The 13961-nt window shown below is 41.6% G+C and overlaps 1 protein-coding gene across 1 annotated transcript in view; it reads right to left on the bottom strand.

Moving 5' to 3' along the window:
• Positions 1-9883: 9883 nt before the first annotated feature.
• LOC143988580 (mast cell carboxypeptidase A-like) overlaps positions 9884-13961 on the bottom strand; it is a 41861-nt gene continuing 37783 nt past the window's right edge. The window contains exons 9-11 of the mRNA XM_077488254.1: positions 11868-12070; positions 11509-11593; positions 9884-10299 (exon numbers count right to left, since the gene is read on the bottom strand). Of these exons, the coding sequence (XP_077344380.1) occupies positions 10112-10299; positions 11509-11593; positions 11868-12070 (476 nt within the window). The 3' untranslated portion in view covers positions 9884-10111. The remainder of the gene's footprint in view (positions 10300-11508; positions 11594-11867; positions 12071-13961) is intronic.

Below are 13961 nucleotides of genomic sequence, written 5' to 3'. Positions count from 1 at the left end.
TTCTTAGAGCTCCAGGACTGTTCACTACTTTGCTAAAGCCTAGTACATACGGGCCAAATGTTGGGCAACATTGGCCAGTTCAATAAAAAACATCCGACAATCGTCCCATGTGTTTGGCAGCTAGTCCAACAGAAAACCATTGAGATAAAGGGTTGGGACTTTAAATGAGGTCTGCATGAGAGGATGGATGTGTTTATTTGTCTAAAGCACACAGCAGAGCATGCAATGTAAAGTACATACAAAATAGTAAACATATAAAAAGCATGATGCAAAAGACCATAAACATTGTATAACGACTATTCATGGCATTTTTAGAAAATCTTCTCACAAATGGAATCATTAAACCCAAGGTTTGGTCCTGAAAATGAAACATATTGCATCTGTGTAAACTGACGCGTTTCATTTCATGGTTGCCAATATTCAGGTTGCTTTTTTTTTTCCCCCATGGGTTTACAACCACTTTAACACCCTTTGCTCTTCCTCTCCTCTCTGCATCCCCCTTTTCTTTCACACTTTTTTCTGGTCTCCTCTGAACTCTACAAGAAATGACTACTCCGTCTCCTACAGAAGTTTGGGGAGTTATGTGATTCCTGAGAATGGTTTATTACCTTTCCAAATTATAGAAGCAGTAATGGTGGTTGAAGCAGTGTCCATCTGCTCCAAAGTGGTCTCTCCGGCAGTGGCAGTGGTTGAAGTAGCAGCGTCTCTCTCAGGGGTGTCAGCAACAACAGGTATCACCGCTGTAGAAGGCCTCATTGTAGGAGCAAAGATGGCCGACTCCTTGGTCGTCACGCCCTTGGCCCAGTCCACGTGGTAGGCCCTTGGTAGTGCGATTGACTGCTCAACTTTAAAGAAGTATTCCCCACAGGCAGGACAGCGGACAAATGGCCAGGGATTCACGAACAGTCCTTCATACTTTCCACACAGCATCCCCAGGGCCTCAATATCTCTTGATGCGTACAGGACGAACCGCCTTTGAGGGGCCAGGCGGATCCCTGTATCAGTCAACCTAGCTCCCGGGAGTTTCACACCCATAAGACCTTCTCCTGATGGCATACGGGGTCCCATGCTGGGTGGCATTCCCGGAGCTCGGAACATTTTCGCGCTGAAAGTTTCTTTCTTCCGTGTCCAAACAAAGTAACCTGCTTCCTCCTCTCCTGCAACACACTCACGCGGTGCCTCGTGAAGGAAAACGAAACAGGCCAGACTCCTCCCAGTGGTATCTTCGGCCTCGCAACTCGCTGGCTTTTTCCAGGCTCCTCCCACGATTACACACCAACAGTGGAAGTCCATCAATACACAAGATGGCGTAGAAAAAAAAACACAACCCTCTGTCCACGTGTACAGTTCTTTCGAGGGGTAACGGTAAATCCCGGACTGCGAGCCCCCACATCTAGCACTAACCCCCTAATGAGCTGTTGGTTTGATTGAGTTTACCGTTACCTTCTTCTCCTCGATTTGTGTCTAGGGGTTTCCCATGGTAGATACCCAGTAACTCTAGAGACTGACGACAGATCCGCATGAAGGGATTTTTATTGCAAAAACTTAGACAATGAACAGTCTCTTTAAAATAGGATCAGAGGGTTAGGAAGGAAGTTCAGATACTCTTAGTGTCAAAGACAAAAATGAAGAACTTGCTTACTTTGACTAGATCCAGAGAATAGCCATTCACAACTGGATGTTCACTCAGGTTGGATAGTCCCTCTCTCACAAGGCCTAGCAGCCAACAAGGTGCTTTACTCAGGAACAAGTCTCTGCCACAGACGTTGTTGTAGAACTTACAGGAATATGTCTCTGCCACAGATGGTGTTGTAGAACTTCAGGAAACGAAAACTTGTGGAACACTCGTGTGATTCCTGGATCTTTCAGCCAGCTTGGCGATACCCACGAGACTGGATTCACTTAGGTACTTCAGCCCCTCCAGGCTCTTGCTAAAAAGCCAACCTGTACGTGGCCTTCTTCTGAATAGTCCTCCCCTGGATAGCTGCGAAGTTACTGGGCCTCTCCAACTACCGGAGATGGCACCAGACTACCTTGGAATCCTTCTTTAGTTTCCTTGCCTCGGGCTAACCAGCCCGAGACAACAAGTCGAGTGGATCCGCACCCCAGGCCATAGCCTTCCTGGGGGCTGGTCAGGAGGACCAGGACCATGGAGTTAGAACGTACTTCTGGACCGGAAACCCCGAACATCCGCATCTTAAGTACCCTCTCCCAGAAAGCACAGCAAGAGTGACACTGCCACTGGGCGGGCTCCGAGAGAGAGTAAACTTAAAGCACCCAACTAGACTGTGGTTCCATGCCTGCCAGAAGAGACAATGCCCCTTGTGGCCAGGCTGAACATCCTGTAGTCCAGTCAGACTGATGATGAGGTCCAAATTTAGAACAATTGTACCCAAACCAAACTACAGTTCAGGTGTAACATTAACTTTCAAAAACGCATAGTGCCTGCTCTTCAGGAGCTGTCACTACACAAATGTATGGAAATCTCCATTAAGTAAGTTTACAAACTTCAAGATCATTCGCATAAATAGGAGTAGACAAGAAATAATTGAAATACAATTATAAATGAATATATGATTTTATATTTAAAATAAATTTATTCTAAAAGAAATTTAGAGCTGTACTTAAAAGGTTACATAATAGATTTTAATGAATCTCATATTACAAGGTTGACCTAAATACAAACAACTTGTACCAGTGGAAGTCTCCCCCTTTTTACATAGAAGAGATTAACTGCTAGTGTAGGCAGGCATCATATTTGAAAGTGAAAGAGCATTCATTTCAGAACTGCTTAGATGGGACATACAGAGATTATATTCTACCCACTCTAGTGTGGAATAATGCTTACGCTGGGCATATGAATGGGTTTACTGGCCTGGAATAAATGACCAAATAAAAAAACGGAATCACAAAATGTGCATCATGGTGTGACAAGCAGTAAAAGGAAACAGTCCAACCACATGCCATTTCCGGATAGTCCTTGGTCCAAAATAGGCATAGATTTGTTCAGCTGGAATGACAAAGAGTACATGATAACTGTGGAATATTTTTCAAACTCATGGAAAGTGGACTATTCACAGGACACAAGAATGATAGCAGTGATCAGAAACTTAAAACCCATTTTGCAACACATTACATTGCTTGGTTCAGTGGCATCCCGTCTATAGGGGGAGCCTGGACCATGGATTCTAATGTGGGTTTTTTTTTTTTTTTTTTAAGCAGGTGATTAGAGCCAGAGGCTCTAATAGGCTTCAAAAAAGGATGGGCTCAGAGCAAATAAATATTTGCTATTCTCACACTAATCCTCCTCCCAGGCCAATCAGGAAGCGGGTTATGAGACCCATTTCCTGATTGTCCAAAACGCCAGGCAATCCTATTGGACACCTAGGAGGAGGGAGGAGAGAGGAGAGCGGACAGCACGACCGGAGGAGAAGACCCGTTGACCCACCAGCCGCCACTGAATTGGCTCACCTGCAGAGGCATTCCCTGGCTCAGACAGGGGAGGGGGGGGTTTGCCGCATTCCCCGCAGCCCCGACCCCCCCCCCCCCCCCTGAATTATCGAGCACCAGCTGCCACTGGCTGGGATAAGCATGCACCAGATATTAAACATGTGTGGTTAGTTTCGTACGAATCAAAAATTCATACGAATTTCTGAAAATTTGTACAATCAGAAGCATCCGAAATACGAATTTCTATGCTTCCGAATATATGAAATTTCGTTGACGAATTTTGGATCCAAATTCCATTACAACGGAAACGTGACTGGTGTTTTGTTGACCAATCAGAGGTTTTCTGCTACTGAGTGAGGGTTGGGAAAATTACCTTTTTTTAATAGGGGAGTGGGAGACTGGTACTGGTAGTCGATGGGAGATTCAGAATAAAAATGAATAAGAATGTTTGTTAATATCGTTTGATTATTGTCATAATAATTACGATTATTCGTTATGATGAAGTTAAAAACCCAGGAAGTCAGCACATGGATGGCGGGAGCCCCTCATAATGAGCACAGCACAGGGATGGTGGGAGCCCCTCATAATGAGCACAGCAGGTGTACAGCCCCAGGAGGAAATCAGCACAGCACAAGGATGGTGGGAGCCCCTCATAATGAGCACAGCACAGGGATGGTGGGAGCCCCTCATAATGAGCACAGCACAGGGATGGTGGGAGCTCCTCATAATGAGCACAGCACAGGGATGGTGGGAGCCCCTCATAATGAGCCCAGCACAGGGATGGTGGGAGCCCCTCATAATGAGCACAGCACAGGGATGGTGGGAGCTCCTCATAATGAGCACAGCAGGAGTACAGCCCCAGGAAGAAATCAGCACAGCACAAGGATGGTGGGAGTCCCTCATAATGTGCACAGCACAGGGATGGTGGGAGTCCCTCATAATGAGCACAGCGGGGGTACAGCCCCAGGAGGAAGTCAGCACAGCACAGGGATGGTGGGAGCCCCTCATAATGAGCATAATGAGTCAACAACTGACATATTGAGAAAGGTATTTTTTGTTTTTTAAATTCATTATAACGAACATTCGTAATTCTTACTAAAAGTTAAGGAACCTAGCGAAAATTCGTATTTCGTACGAATCCAAATTGAATTTCTGACACGAATTATGAAATAGAATTAATGGCTAATACGAAAAGGAATGGAACGAAACAAAACGAATTTATTAATGGCCCACATGTCTACCAGATAATATGGAAGACCTACCTCGCTCTTTTACAGAAAAAGTTAAGGGAAATAATATACTTGGGGGAACTTATTGCTTAAGTCCTAAGTACAAAAACAGATGACTACCATTTGGTTTATATGTGAGGGTGAGGGGCCTCAAAAGTTTTGTTTTTTATGGGGGGGATTAAATTACTTGGGTGTTACTTGCATTTTTTTTAAATTACTATTTTTTTTTACTTAACTTTTTCTTTATTACGATGGGGACAAAAAGTCCCCTTCCTGATGATTTTTTGGTGACATGTTCTAAAAGATCCTCGATGTCTCCCCTGTACTCCACTGAATCTGACACAGTACAGATCACACTGCATTCCATTCTTTCCTGACAGGCGGACCTGGAAGTGATGTTTTACATGTTGCTTCCGGGTTAGCAACAAGAAGGGGAGGGGAGCAGACGTGGGTCCGCTCAGCTCCCTCCCCCTTACCCGGTGGCACCCGCTATGCAGATCCCAGGCCCGCAGATGGGAAAGCGGAGGCAAGGATACATGGTAGGGGAGGGCACGCATGGGGGGGGGGGGGGGGGGCGGTGTGCAAGTAATCTACTGCCTGCAGAGGTAGACTGCTTGCATTTGAAAGCCAGGAATCGGAGTGTCAGATTTACACACAATCACACAATTATTTGTAAAATCCCCCGCCGTCAAGAACCTTGCAGCAAAAGGGCTCAAGTGTACCGTAGTTTGTCATCATCTTTTATTGTTTACCAAAAATTGTCAATTATGTTGTGTTGTGTGCACTAAAATGTATTTAAGTGTATCTTTTTCCTGAAAATTTGTGTTTCATAAATGGCTGTGCAAATATTGTACGACTTCATAAAGTGCAACAACCACCATTTTATTCTTCAGGGCCTCTACTTTCAGAAAACATGTAATGTTTGGGGGTTCTAAGTATTTTTCTAACAAAAAAAAAAAAGGTGATTCTAACATGCATTTGAAAAATGTCAAAATTGGGCCGTATCCTCTTGCCCCCAAAATAAAGAGTTCAGCAGATCTGCAGATTTACAAGTGTAGTCTCCACTTATTCACATGGTTTATGATAATTAGACAAAAGACTTGAGTGTTACCACCTTTGTCTCTTCTCCATGGGTTATTATGAGCCTAATGCCGCATACACACGACCAGACCTTTCGACAGACTAGGTCCGACGGTCTTCCCAACAGACTTTCGGCGAAGTTCCGTCTGACTTTCCGAATGAACAGACTTGGCCACACACAATCACACCAAAGTCCGATGGATTTGAACGTGATGACGCACGACTGGACTAGAATAAGGAAGTTCATAGCCAGTAGCCAATAGATGCCCTAGCGTCGGTTTTTGTCTGTCGGACTAGCATACACACGAACGGATTTCTCGATAGGAACTGGGTCTTGCGGAGTTCCGGCAGAAAATTTTTAAATGTGTTCTATTTCTAAAGTCCTTCAGATTTTTGGACAGCAAAGGTCCGATGGAGCCCACAAACAATCAAACTGTCCGATGGATTCGTTTCATCGGACCTTTGCTGTCGAAAAGTCTGGTTGTGTGAACGTGGCATTAGATGCTCCTCTGACCCAGGCAGCCCTGAAAGGATAGCATAGGGAACTGCAGATGTCCATCCCTGTTCATACTTGGTCTAGTCATTTAAGAGGAACACAAACACATTCACACACATGTTATCCAACCAGAAAGGTCTGGTTCCTGACTATTAGTTAAATAACACCAGCTATTGTGGAAAAAAAAAAAAGCGGTTGGTTGTGTATTCTAGTTCTAGCGTATATTCTGCTAAATGTGGAGGACTGTCTCCCCCTAGTGTTCAACATGCTTATTGCACACTATAGCTGATCAGCTTTCCTTTTGCTGCCATTGTCCCAGTAAATAGCAGAATAATGAAGCACAAAACAAAGTTATTTTCAGGTATAAGACCCTCACCTTTATATTGATGTTTACATGTTTAATGGCCACATGCTAATTTCTTTATAAATCACAGGAAGAGCATAATACACTATATGAGGATAATCGTTCAATAATTCAACAATTCTTACAAAATATAGCTAGTAATTAGAAATAGTACTGCAAAGATCCTATGTCATGGGTACACCCTGTCTTAAGTGTTATTATTATTTTTTTTTAAGAAAGATTTTATATAGATGTAGTGCCCTCTACTTGTAAGTAGGTGCTTAGTGGTGTTTTTTTGACAGTATAGGATATAAAGACACGTAAATTTAGCCAGGGTCCTACTCTTTACTAGACCTGGTTGTTTATTTGGGGATGGGAGTGTCAGAGTAGAAGGGAGTGTGGCTGCCTACACTTGGGCTCAGGGATACCTCCTCTGCTTGACAGCAGATTTTGCTGGAAAGAGAGGATGGACTGAGACCTGAGTGGCAGGAAACCCATGTGAGAGAATTGACCAATGGCTAATTTCTTCGGTCAATGGGAGGTCTCTCATAAAAGGGGGATCACATGCTCCGGCGGGGTCCTAGAATGTAGTTGGAGTTGGAGGACCGGAGGCCCAGGAATTCAGAGATCTCAAAGCCTCTGGGAGGAGGCTGAAGGCCTGGGAGTTCAGAGACCCTGGAGCCGGATAGCTGGAGGTGAGTCCAGGGAGGCCAAAGTCTGGCCCCTGGAGAAGAAGTCAGCATGTAGCGCTGGAGGAAGACCGGGCATCCCATGCAGGGATGTAACGACTGTGTGGAGGAGGAAGTAGGAACTAAGCAGAAGGAGAAAACTGGGAATCGACTTTCTATGAGTAGAACATGGACTGTTGATTGGGAGAGAGCAACGGGAGTGCAACCCAGTAGGACTAATACATAACTTAATACTGTGTATCTAAAGACCACAGTATCAAGCACTTTTCCAGGTCTGAGGGAGATTTGACAACACAAGTCATGGAAATAGGCAGTGTGGCCTGTGACTTCGGGGTCAACAGCCACAGCATTATTCAGAGTATTGCTTATCGGTCCATATTGGAAGTGCCACCTGAGATAGGGATTGTAACCAGGAAAGGATCACTATAAGGGTCTTGTCTAACAAATGCTACAGCTACAGATTAGTACCCTTTTTTGACCTAAAACTGGGGTCGGATGGGGCATTTCATATACTCTATTGAACAGCCCACTGATTTATACTCAGAATAAAGCATTATAAAGGATTACAAACCACTTTTTCTGGATATACAGAAAACTAAAGGAATCTTTATATGAAATACATTATTGAAATATTTGACAGCAAGCAAAAAATTTGAATTTCACATAATAATTTTAGGTAAATGGTATAATAATAAAATGTAACTCAGTCGCAATGGCTTATACATAAAACTGTCATTGTTTTTGTATAGACTTTCATTATCTTGACAAAACAGATACTATGGACAGTTATCTGTTTACTTCTGCAATGACAGCAATGATAGCACTGAGATCAGTATAATATTTGCAGCAATGTTTAAATATGATATTGTACTGGTGTCATAAGTGAATTCCATTGTCACTGTAAATATTGATTACTGCTCCAGTATGGGCTGGCCATTTCTTTACCACAAACTATTTTTCTGACTACTATGAGCATCCCTGCGCTGTGGGGTGCTTAAATAAATTTAAATTAAAATAACATTTTGACTGCTGCAAGAAAACAGGTGTATACTCCTTTAAGAATTAGGGTGAGAACTTCAATAAGATATAGAATCATAAAAAATAATTTACAATATTTACGATATAATCAAAAACATCTATTAGAATAAATGACAAAACATTCCAATAAAAGTTCATAAGGTGCTGTAATTCTTCAATATTGTGATGATTCCTTTAAAGTGTCATCTGTGCAGAAAAAAAGTTCTTTATAAGGTGCAATCCGAGAAATAATATATGACAAAAGTGATGAAAGTGCTGTGTCCCCTTCCTCTTGTGCCTTCACTCACCAGCTATCCATGTAAAAATCGTCTGTACTGGTGAAATATATCTTTTATAGATGTATCTTTTCCTCTTCCACTCGGCTCCAGTAGTGGGACGTACTCATAGGATAAGAAATAGAGCATACATGGCGTGATTTAATTTTAAAAGGCTGACAAAATCTCAAATTAAAAACATAATCAATGACTCCAAAGAAAAACATGTTGGAGAATGGAGAAATGAGCTAACAAACTCCAAAAAATGAACCATTTACCAGTCATTGCAGAGAGACTACAAACTGGCTCCGTACCTGGAGGTGCTACAAGACCCCAAAGACACACAGACCCTGAGCCTGCACAGATTGAGTGCCCACAGCCTGGAAATTGAATTAGGGCGGCACAGTCAGACCTACAAGCCCAGAGAGAGTAAACTATGCCAACAATGTGACCAGGGGGTCCTGGAGGATGAGGACCACTTCCTGCTACATTGCCCAAAGTACTCATCAGCAAGGGACACTCACTTCCAGAGACTCTCCACTCCAATCCCAGACTTCAATTCTATAGAAGAGAAGAGGAAACTCCAATTTCTACTGGGAGAAGAGGAGCCAATGGTAAAAATGCACCGTGAATTGATGAGAGAGAGATTATACAGATTGCAGCACCTTAATTCTTCTACTCCACGCTGTTCACTTCACCTATTCTCCTGCAGTCCTGCTGCCCTCACTCGTGACTCGGCATGCAGACAAGTGAGCGGAGCTGGCACCGCACGGGCCAGATGGAAGGAGGAGAAATCAAGCAGCACCACAGCGTTCTCCTGCTCCCTTCAGGCATATCACTCAGTTCAGTGGGCAGTGCCGGATCAGAAGAGGAGGCATTGCGGAGGCCGCCGTTGCTCTTGATTTTACTAACAGGCACCTGGGAATGCACCGAGCCAAAAGCGGCCCCAGGGCACTGAGTGTAGGCGGCCTTGGCTGGGGTCGCTGGGCAGGTGGGGTCATCTTTTTGCATGGGCCCCTTGCCCATGCAAAAAGACAGCCCTGCCCACCCCCCTCTAGTGTATCTCAGTTGAAAATGTTTATGTTCAAAAATTTTCAACCACATCATACTACATATGAAATTTTTTTTTATGGAACAAGGAACTGCCCTCTTACAGTTCATAAAGTATGGGATTTATGAATGTGAATCTCATTTTACTCTAGCAACATGATGAGTTGACCATAACGCTTATAGAGCAGAGCATTGTTACCTACGGTACATGTATTTTAAACGATTAAAATAAACATAAATGATAACTCAGACTGTCAAAGTGTATACTTTTATTTTATTATGCTGAATGTCTAAAATACAACATTGTATTCTGAATATATCATGCACTGGATTTCTGCAAGCTTACTGTATTTTACAATTGTTTGAGATCAATAAAAAGAGAAGTGTGCTGATTTCTTACATATAATTGTAAAAAATGCTTAATGCAAATAAAAAAACTTTAATTGAGTAAGTTAAGAAAAATAGACAGTGATATATCTTTTCTAAGTATCCAGATCAATAAGATAGCTGGCAATTTGTTTCACAGCTAGCATGGTCTCTCTGCAGGTTGGTTCAATTTCATGTTCAGGAAGAAGAAAACCATAGTGTCCATCATCGCGCAGTTCAAAAACAAAAGAGTATTTAATTCCTTCATCATATATCCAATCAAGTGATGCGCCAAAAGCTGGGTCTGCAAATACAAATTTTACATATATACAGTACATACACACATGATGGGGCTATTTTAGAACTGACATCTGTAATCTGCCAAATATTTGAGCAATGCATATAAATTAGTGGCGGGCTGCATATTGGGATCATATTAAAACTTACAGCTTGTGAGAAAGATCTGCAATTTCTAGAAGTTATCGAAGGGCAGATTAAAAAAAAAGGAAATGTATAGCTTATAAGTTTTGGATAGAGTGGGGAAAGGTTAGAACTTTTGCCAGGATTTTACTGCTGTCCCATGCCCTGATTTAACAATACAGAAACTGAGGAAACCTCATCAACAGTAAAATAGTCAGAGTATACACTGTAGAAGGGTACATTGCTTAAAAATCCAATCGGGGATGTGATTAATGTCTCAATGCTTTTGCATTTTTTTGATGCACAGATTCTGTTCATGCCGAACGAAGGTGCCCATGCTCATAATAATGCTAATTTTTCTATTTACCATATTATACTAAGACTTTGCATATTTTGTTGTGACTATACATCTGATTGGACTGTATACGATTAATTTGAGCATGGCGGATGAAAATTTTTGTTAGAATGTGAACGAAAAATTATGTGATGATTTGGGGGTGGGTCTCTGTCATATAGTGGATTTTTAGCTGGATGGATTGGTGTTTACTGTCTACCTAAGGAAGGGGACCCTGTGTAGCCCTGAAATGTTGAACATTGATTTTAATGGTAACTTTATAATAAAGTTGGAGCAAAGCAGCTTCATTGTAAGGTCCCCAGAAAAGCATAGCATGGGTAGCAGTACACGTATATACCACCTTCTTTGCAGGATCACATACTGTATATTAGCAATTACATTTTTGGGACAGAGCCGATTAAAGGGACAATTTGGTTTACTGGTGATATGTAATCTACTTTTCTATGATTGAACAAGGCTAGAGGGAGTGTTAAGACCCATACACACTATCAGATTTTCTGCTGATTTTTGTCTTCAGATTTAGCAAAACCATGTAGTGCAACGGCCTGCCTGATTGCATACACATTGAAACTCCTAAGGTTTGACCTCATATTATATGGTTTTGGTAAATCTGAAGGGAAAAATCAGCAGAAAATCTGATAGTGTGTATGGGGCTTAAGTCTACATCATCGCTACCTCATCACTTATGGGTCTTGGGAAGCTTCATTTCTATGTCCTTTTACCCTTTGTAAAACTTACATATTGTAGTGGCAATAGGTCCATATTTGTAGCTGGTGTTATAAAGGCTGTTCAAGGAATTCACTGCAGATTTTGCTATCTTGTTCTACAGAAGAAAAAAAAAGATTCTGTATATAGTATGACAGAGGATAAATTGGATAAACCTTGACAGTCAATCAAAATGCAACTTATGATGGTTCATTTGTCAAATAATATAAACTTTTATAACAAAACACTTGTCCAGCTGTATAAATGTAATAAAATAAAATTTTTTTTTAACTATATTGAATAAACGAATAATATAAACATTGCCAATTTAAGGTAATAAATGTAGTAATCCCAATATTTTCATTATATATGATGCATGAAAATGAACCTACCAGTTCCTCATGATCTGGTGCCAATTCCTTTGTATATCCATAGGGATACATGAGCAACTGTGAGAAAGCATGGAAACTGATGTACGCCTTCATAATAGAAAGGTGTTCACGAATATGTGCAGTAACTGCTTTAGTCTCTGGTGCAGACTCTGGGCCAGTTCCAGAATAAACGTCAAAGCATGGATCACCATAAATTCCGTCATCTAAAAGAAGCACATTTCTCTATTACATGTTTCTATTTAAAGTACTCCTTTAAATGACTGGATAGAAAGACAAAGGCAATGAGCAGACATTTTGTGATGTGATAAAAAAATGGAACCTTGCCAGTTTTTATTCATGTGTCAGCAGTGGAGATTTCCCCTGATTTCTTGTCTCAATGGCAGTTTTATCAATTGAACAGGAAGTCAGAGAAATCAATATGATAACAGTAAAAAAATCATTTTGGGGAATTATAAAAGGCAAAAAGTTTGTAAGCTGTACATTACTGTTTGTGTCTGTGAAGGAGAATTCCTACACTTCTTTGACAATGTTGCCACTGGAACAGAAACAGAAGTCTCCCCCATGGAGACACAAACAGCATAAAACCTGCTTTAGTTTGCCCAAAATTCAAAAAAGTTTATCTGGGATGCTCTTTCAGCAGACATTTCTATGTCATCCTTTTCACTATGGAAAGAGTTATAAGTTGTTTGCATTAACCACTTGCCTACTGGGCACTTAAACCCCCCTCCTGCCCAGACCAATTTTCAACTTTCGGTGCTCTCACATTTTGAATGACAATTACTCAGTCATGTAAGAAAGTTATGTAGCGCTACCTATTTAAAACAAGACTAATAAAAATAATACAAATAGTGAACCTCTTAATTGATGAATCAGTGAAAAAATCTAAAAATTATACATACATGTACATCACAATGAAAAGTGCAACAATATTATGCTGACTAAAGTGCAAAAAAACTTATAACGTGCAATATAGATCCACAATCATGGAATGTGCAAATTACACAAAATAAGTGACAATATCACAGTGCAAATGAGCAATAAGAAGTCCATCACAACTCCAGTGTTCCAAAGTATTCAGTGCTGATCAATGGATCGATTCTTATCAGTGACAGTTCAAAGTAAATCATGCAGTGTTTAACCACTTGCTGACCAGCGCACGACGATGTACGTCGACAGAATGGCACGGGCAGGCAAATGGGCGTACATGTACGTCCCTTTAAATTTGCCGCCCTGCCATCGGGAGCGTGCCGCCGCGCTGGTCGGGACCCCCGTGAGTCTGGTCGCGGGACCCGCGGACTCGATCGCCGCGGGCATCCCCGCGATCGTCTCACGGAGCGGCCGAATGGAGAAGTGCCGTTGTAAACAACATTTCTCCATTCTGCCTAGCAACTAGTGACGCTGATCTCTGCTCCATGTGATTGGAGCAGAGATCAGTGTTCACTAAATGAAAGCCCAACCCCCCACAGTTAGTAACACACCCTTAGGAACACTTAACCCCTACACTGCCACCCACTGGTTAACCCCTTCACTGCCAGTGTCATTTACACAGGAATCACTGCATTTATATAGCAGTGATTACTGTATAAATGACAATGGTCCCAAAAATGTGTCAAAAATGTCCGATGGGTCCCCCACAATGTCGCAGTCACAATAAAAATCGCTGATCGCCGCCCTTACTAGTAAAAAAAAAATAATAAAAAATTATTAATAAAAATGCTATAAAACTATCCCTATTTTGTAAACGCTATAACTTTTGCGCAAACCAATCAATAATCACTTATTGCAATTTTTTTTACCAAAAATATGTAGAAGAATACGTATCGGCCTAAACTGTGGGAAAAAAATGTTTTTTTATATATTTTTGGGGGATATTTATTATAACAAAAAGTAAAAAATAATGCGTTTTTTTTCAAAATTGTCGCTCTATTTTTGTTTATAGCGCAAAAAATAAAAACTGCAGGGGTGATCAAATACCACCAAAAGAAAGCTCTATTTGTGGGAAAAAAAGGACGTCAATTTTGTTTGGGAGACACGTCGCACGACCGCGCAATTGTCAGTTAAAGCGACGCAGTGCCAAATCGCAAAAAGTGGTCT

The sequence above is a fragment of the Lithobates pipiens genome, unplaced genomic scaffold (genome assembly GCF_037356315.1).
Source record: "Lithobates pipiens isolate NorthernLeopardFrog02 unplaced genomic scaffold, aLitPip1_a1.2 Scaffold_18, whole genome shotgun sequence".
NCBI classification, from domain to species: domain Eukaryota; kingdom Metazoa; phylum Chordata; class Amphibia; order Anura; family Ranidae; genus Lithobates; species Lithobates pipiens.
Note: the sequence above shows the minus strand (reverse complement) of the source record. Positions and strands in the feature narration are given on the sequence as shown.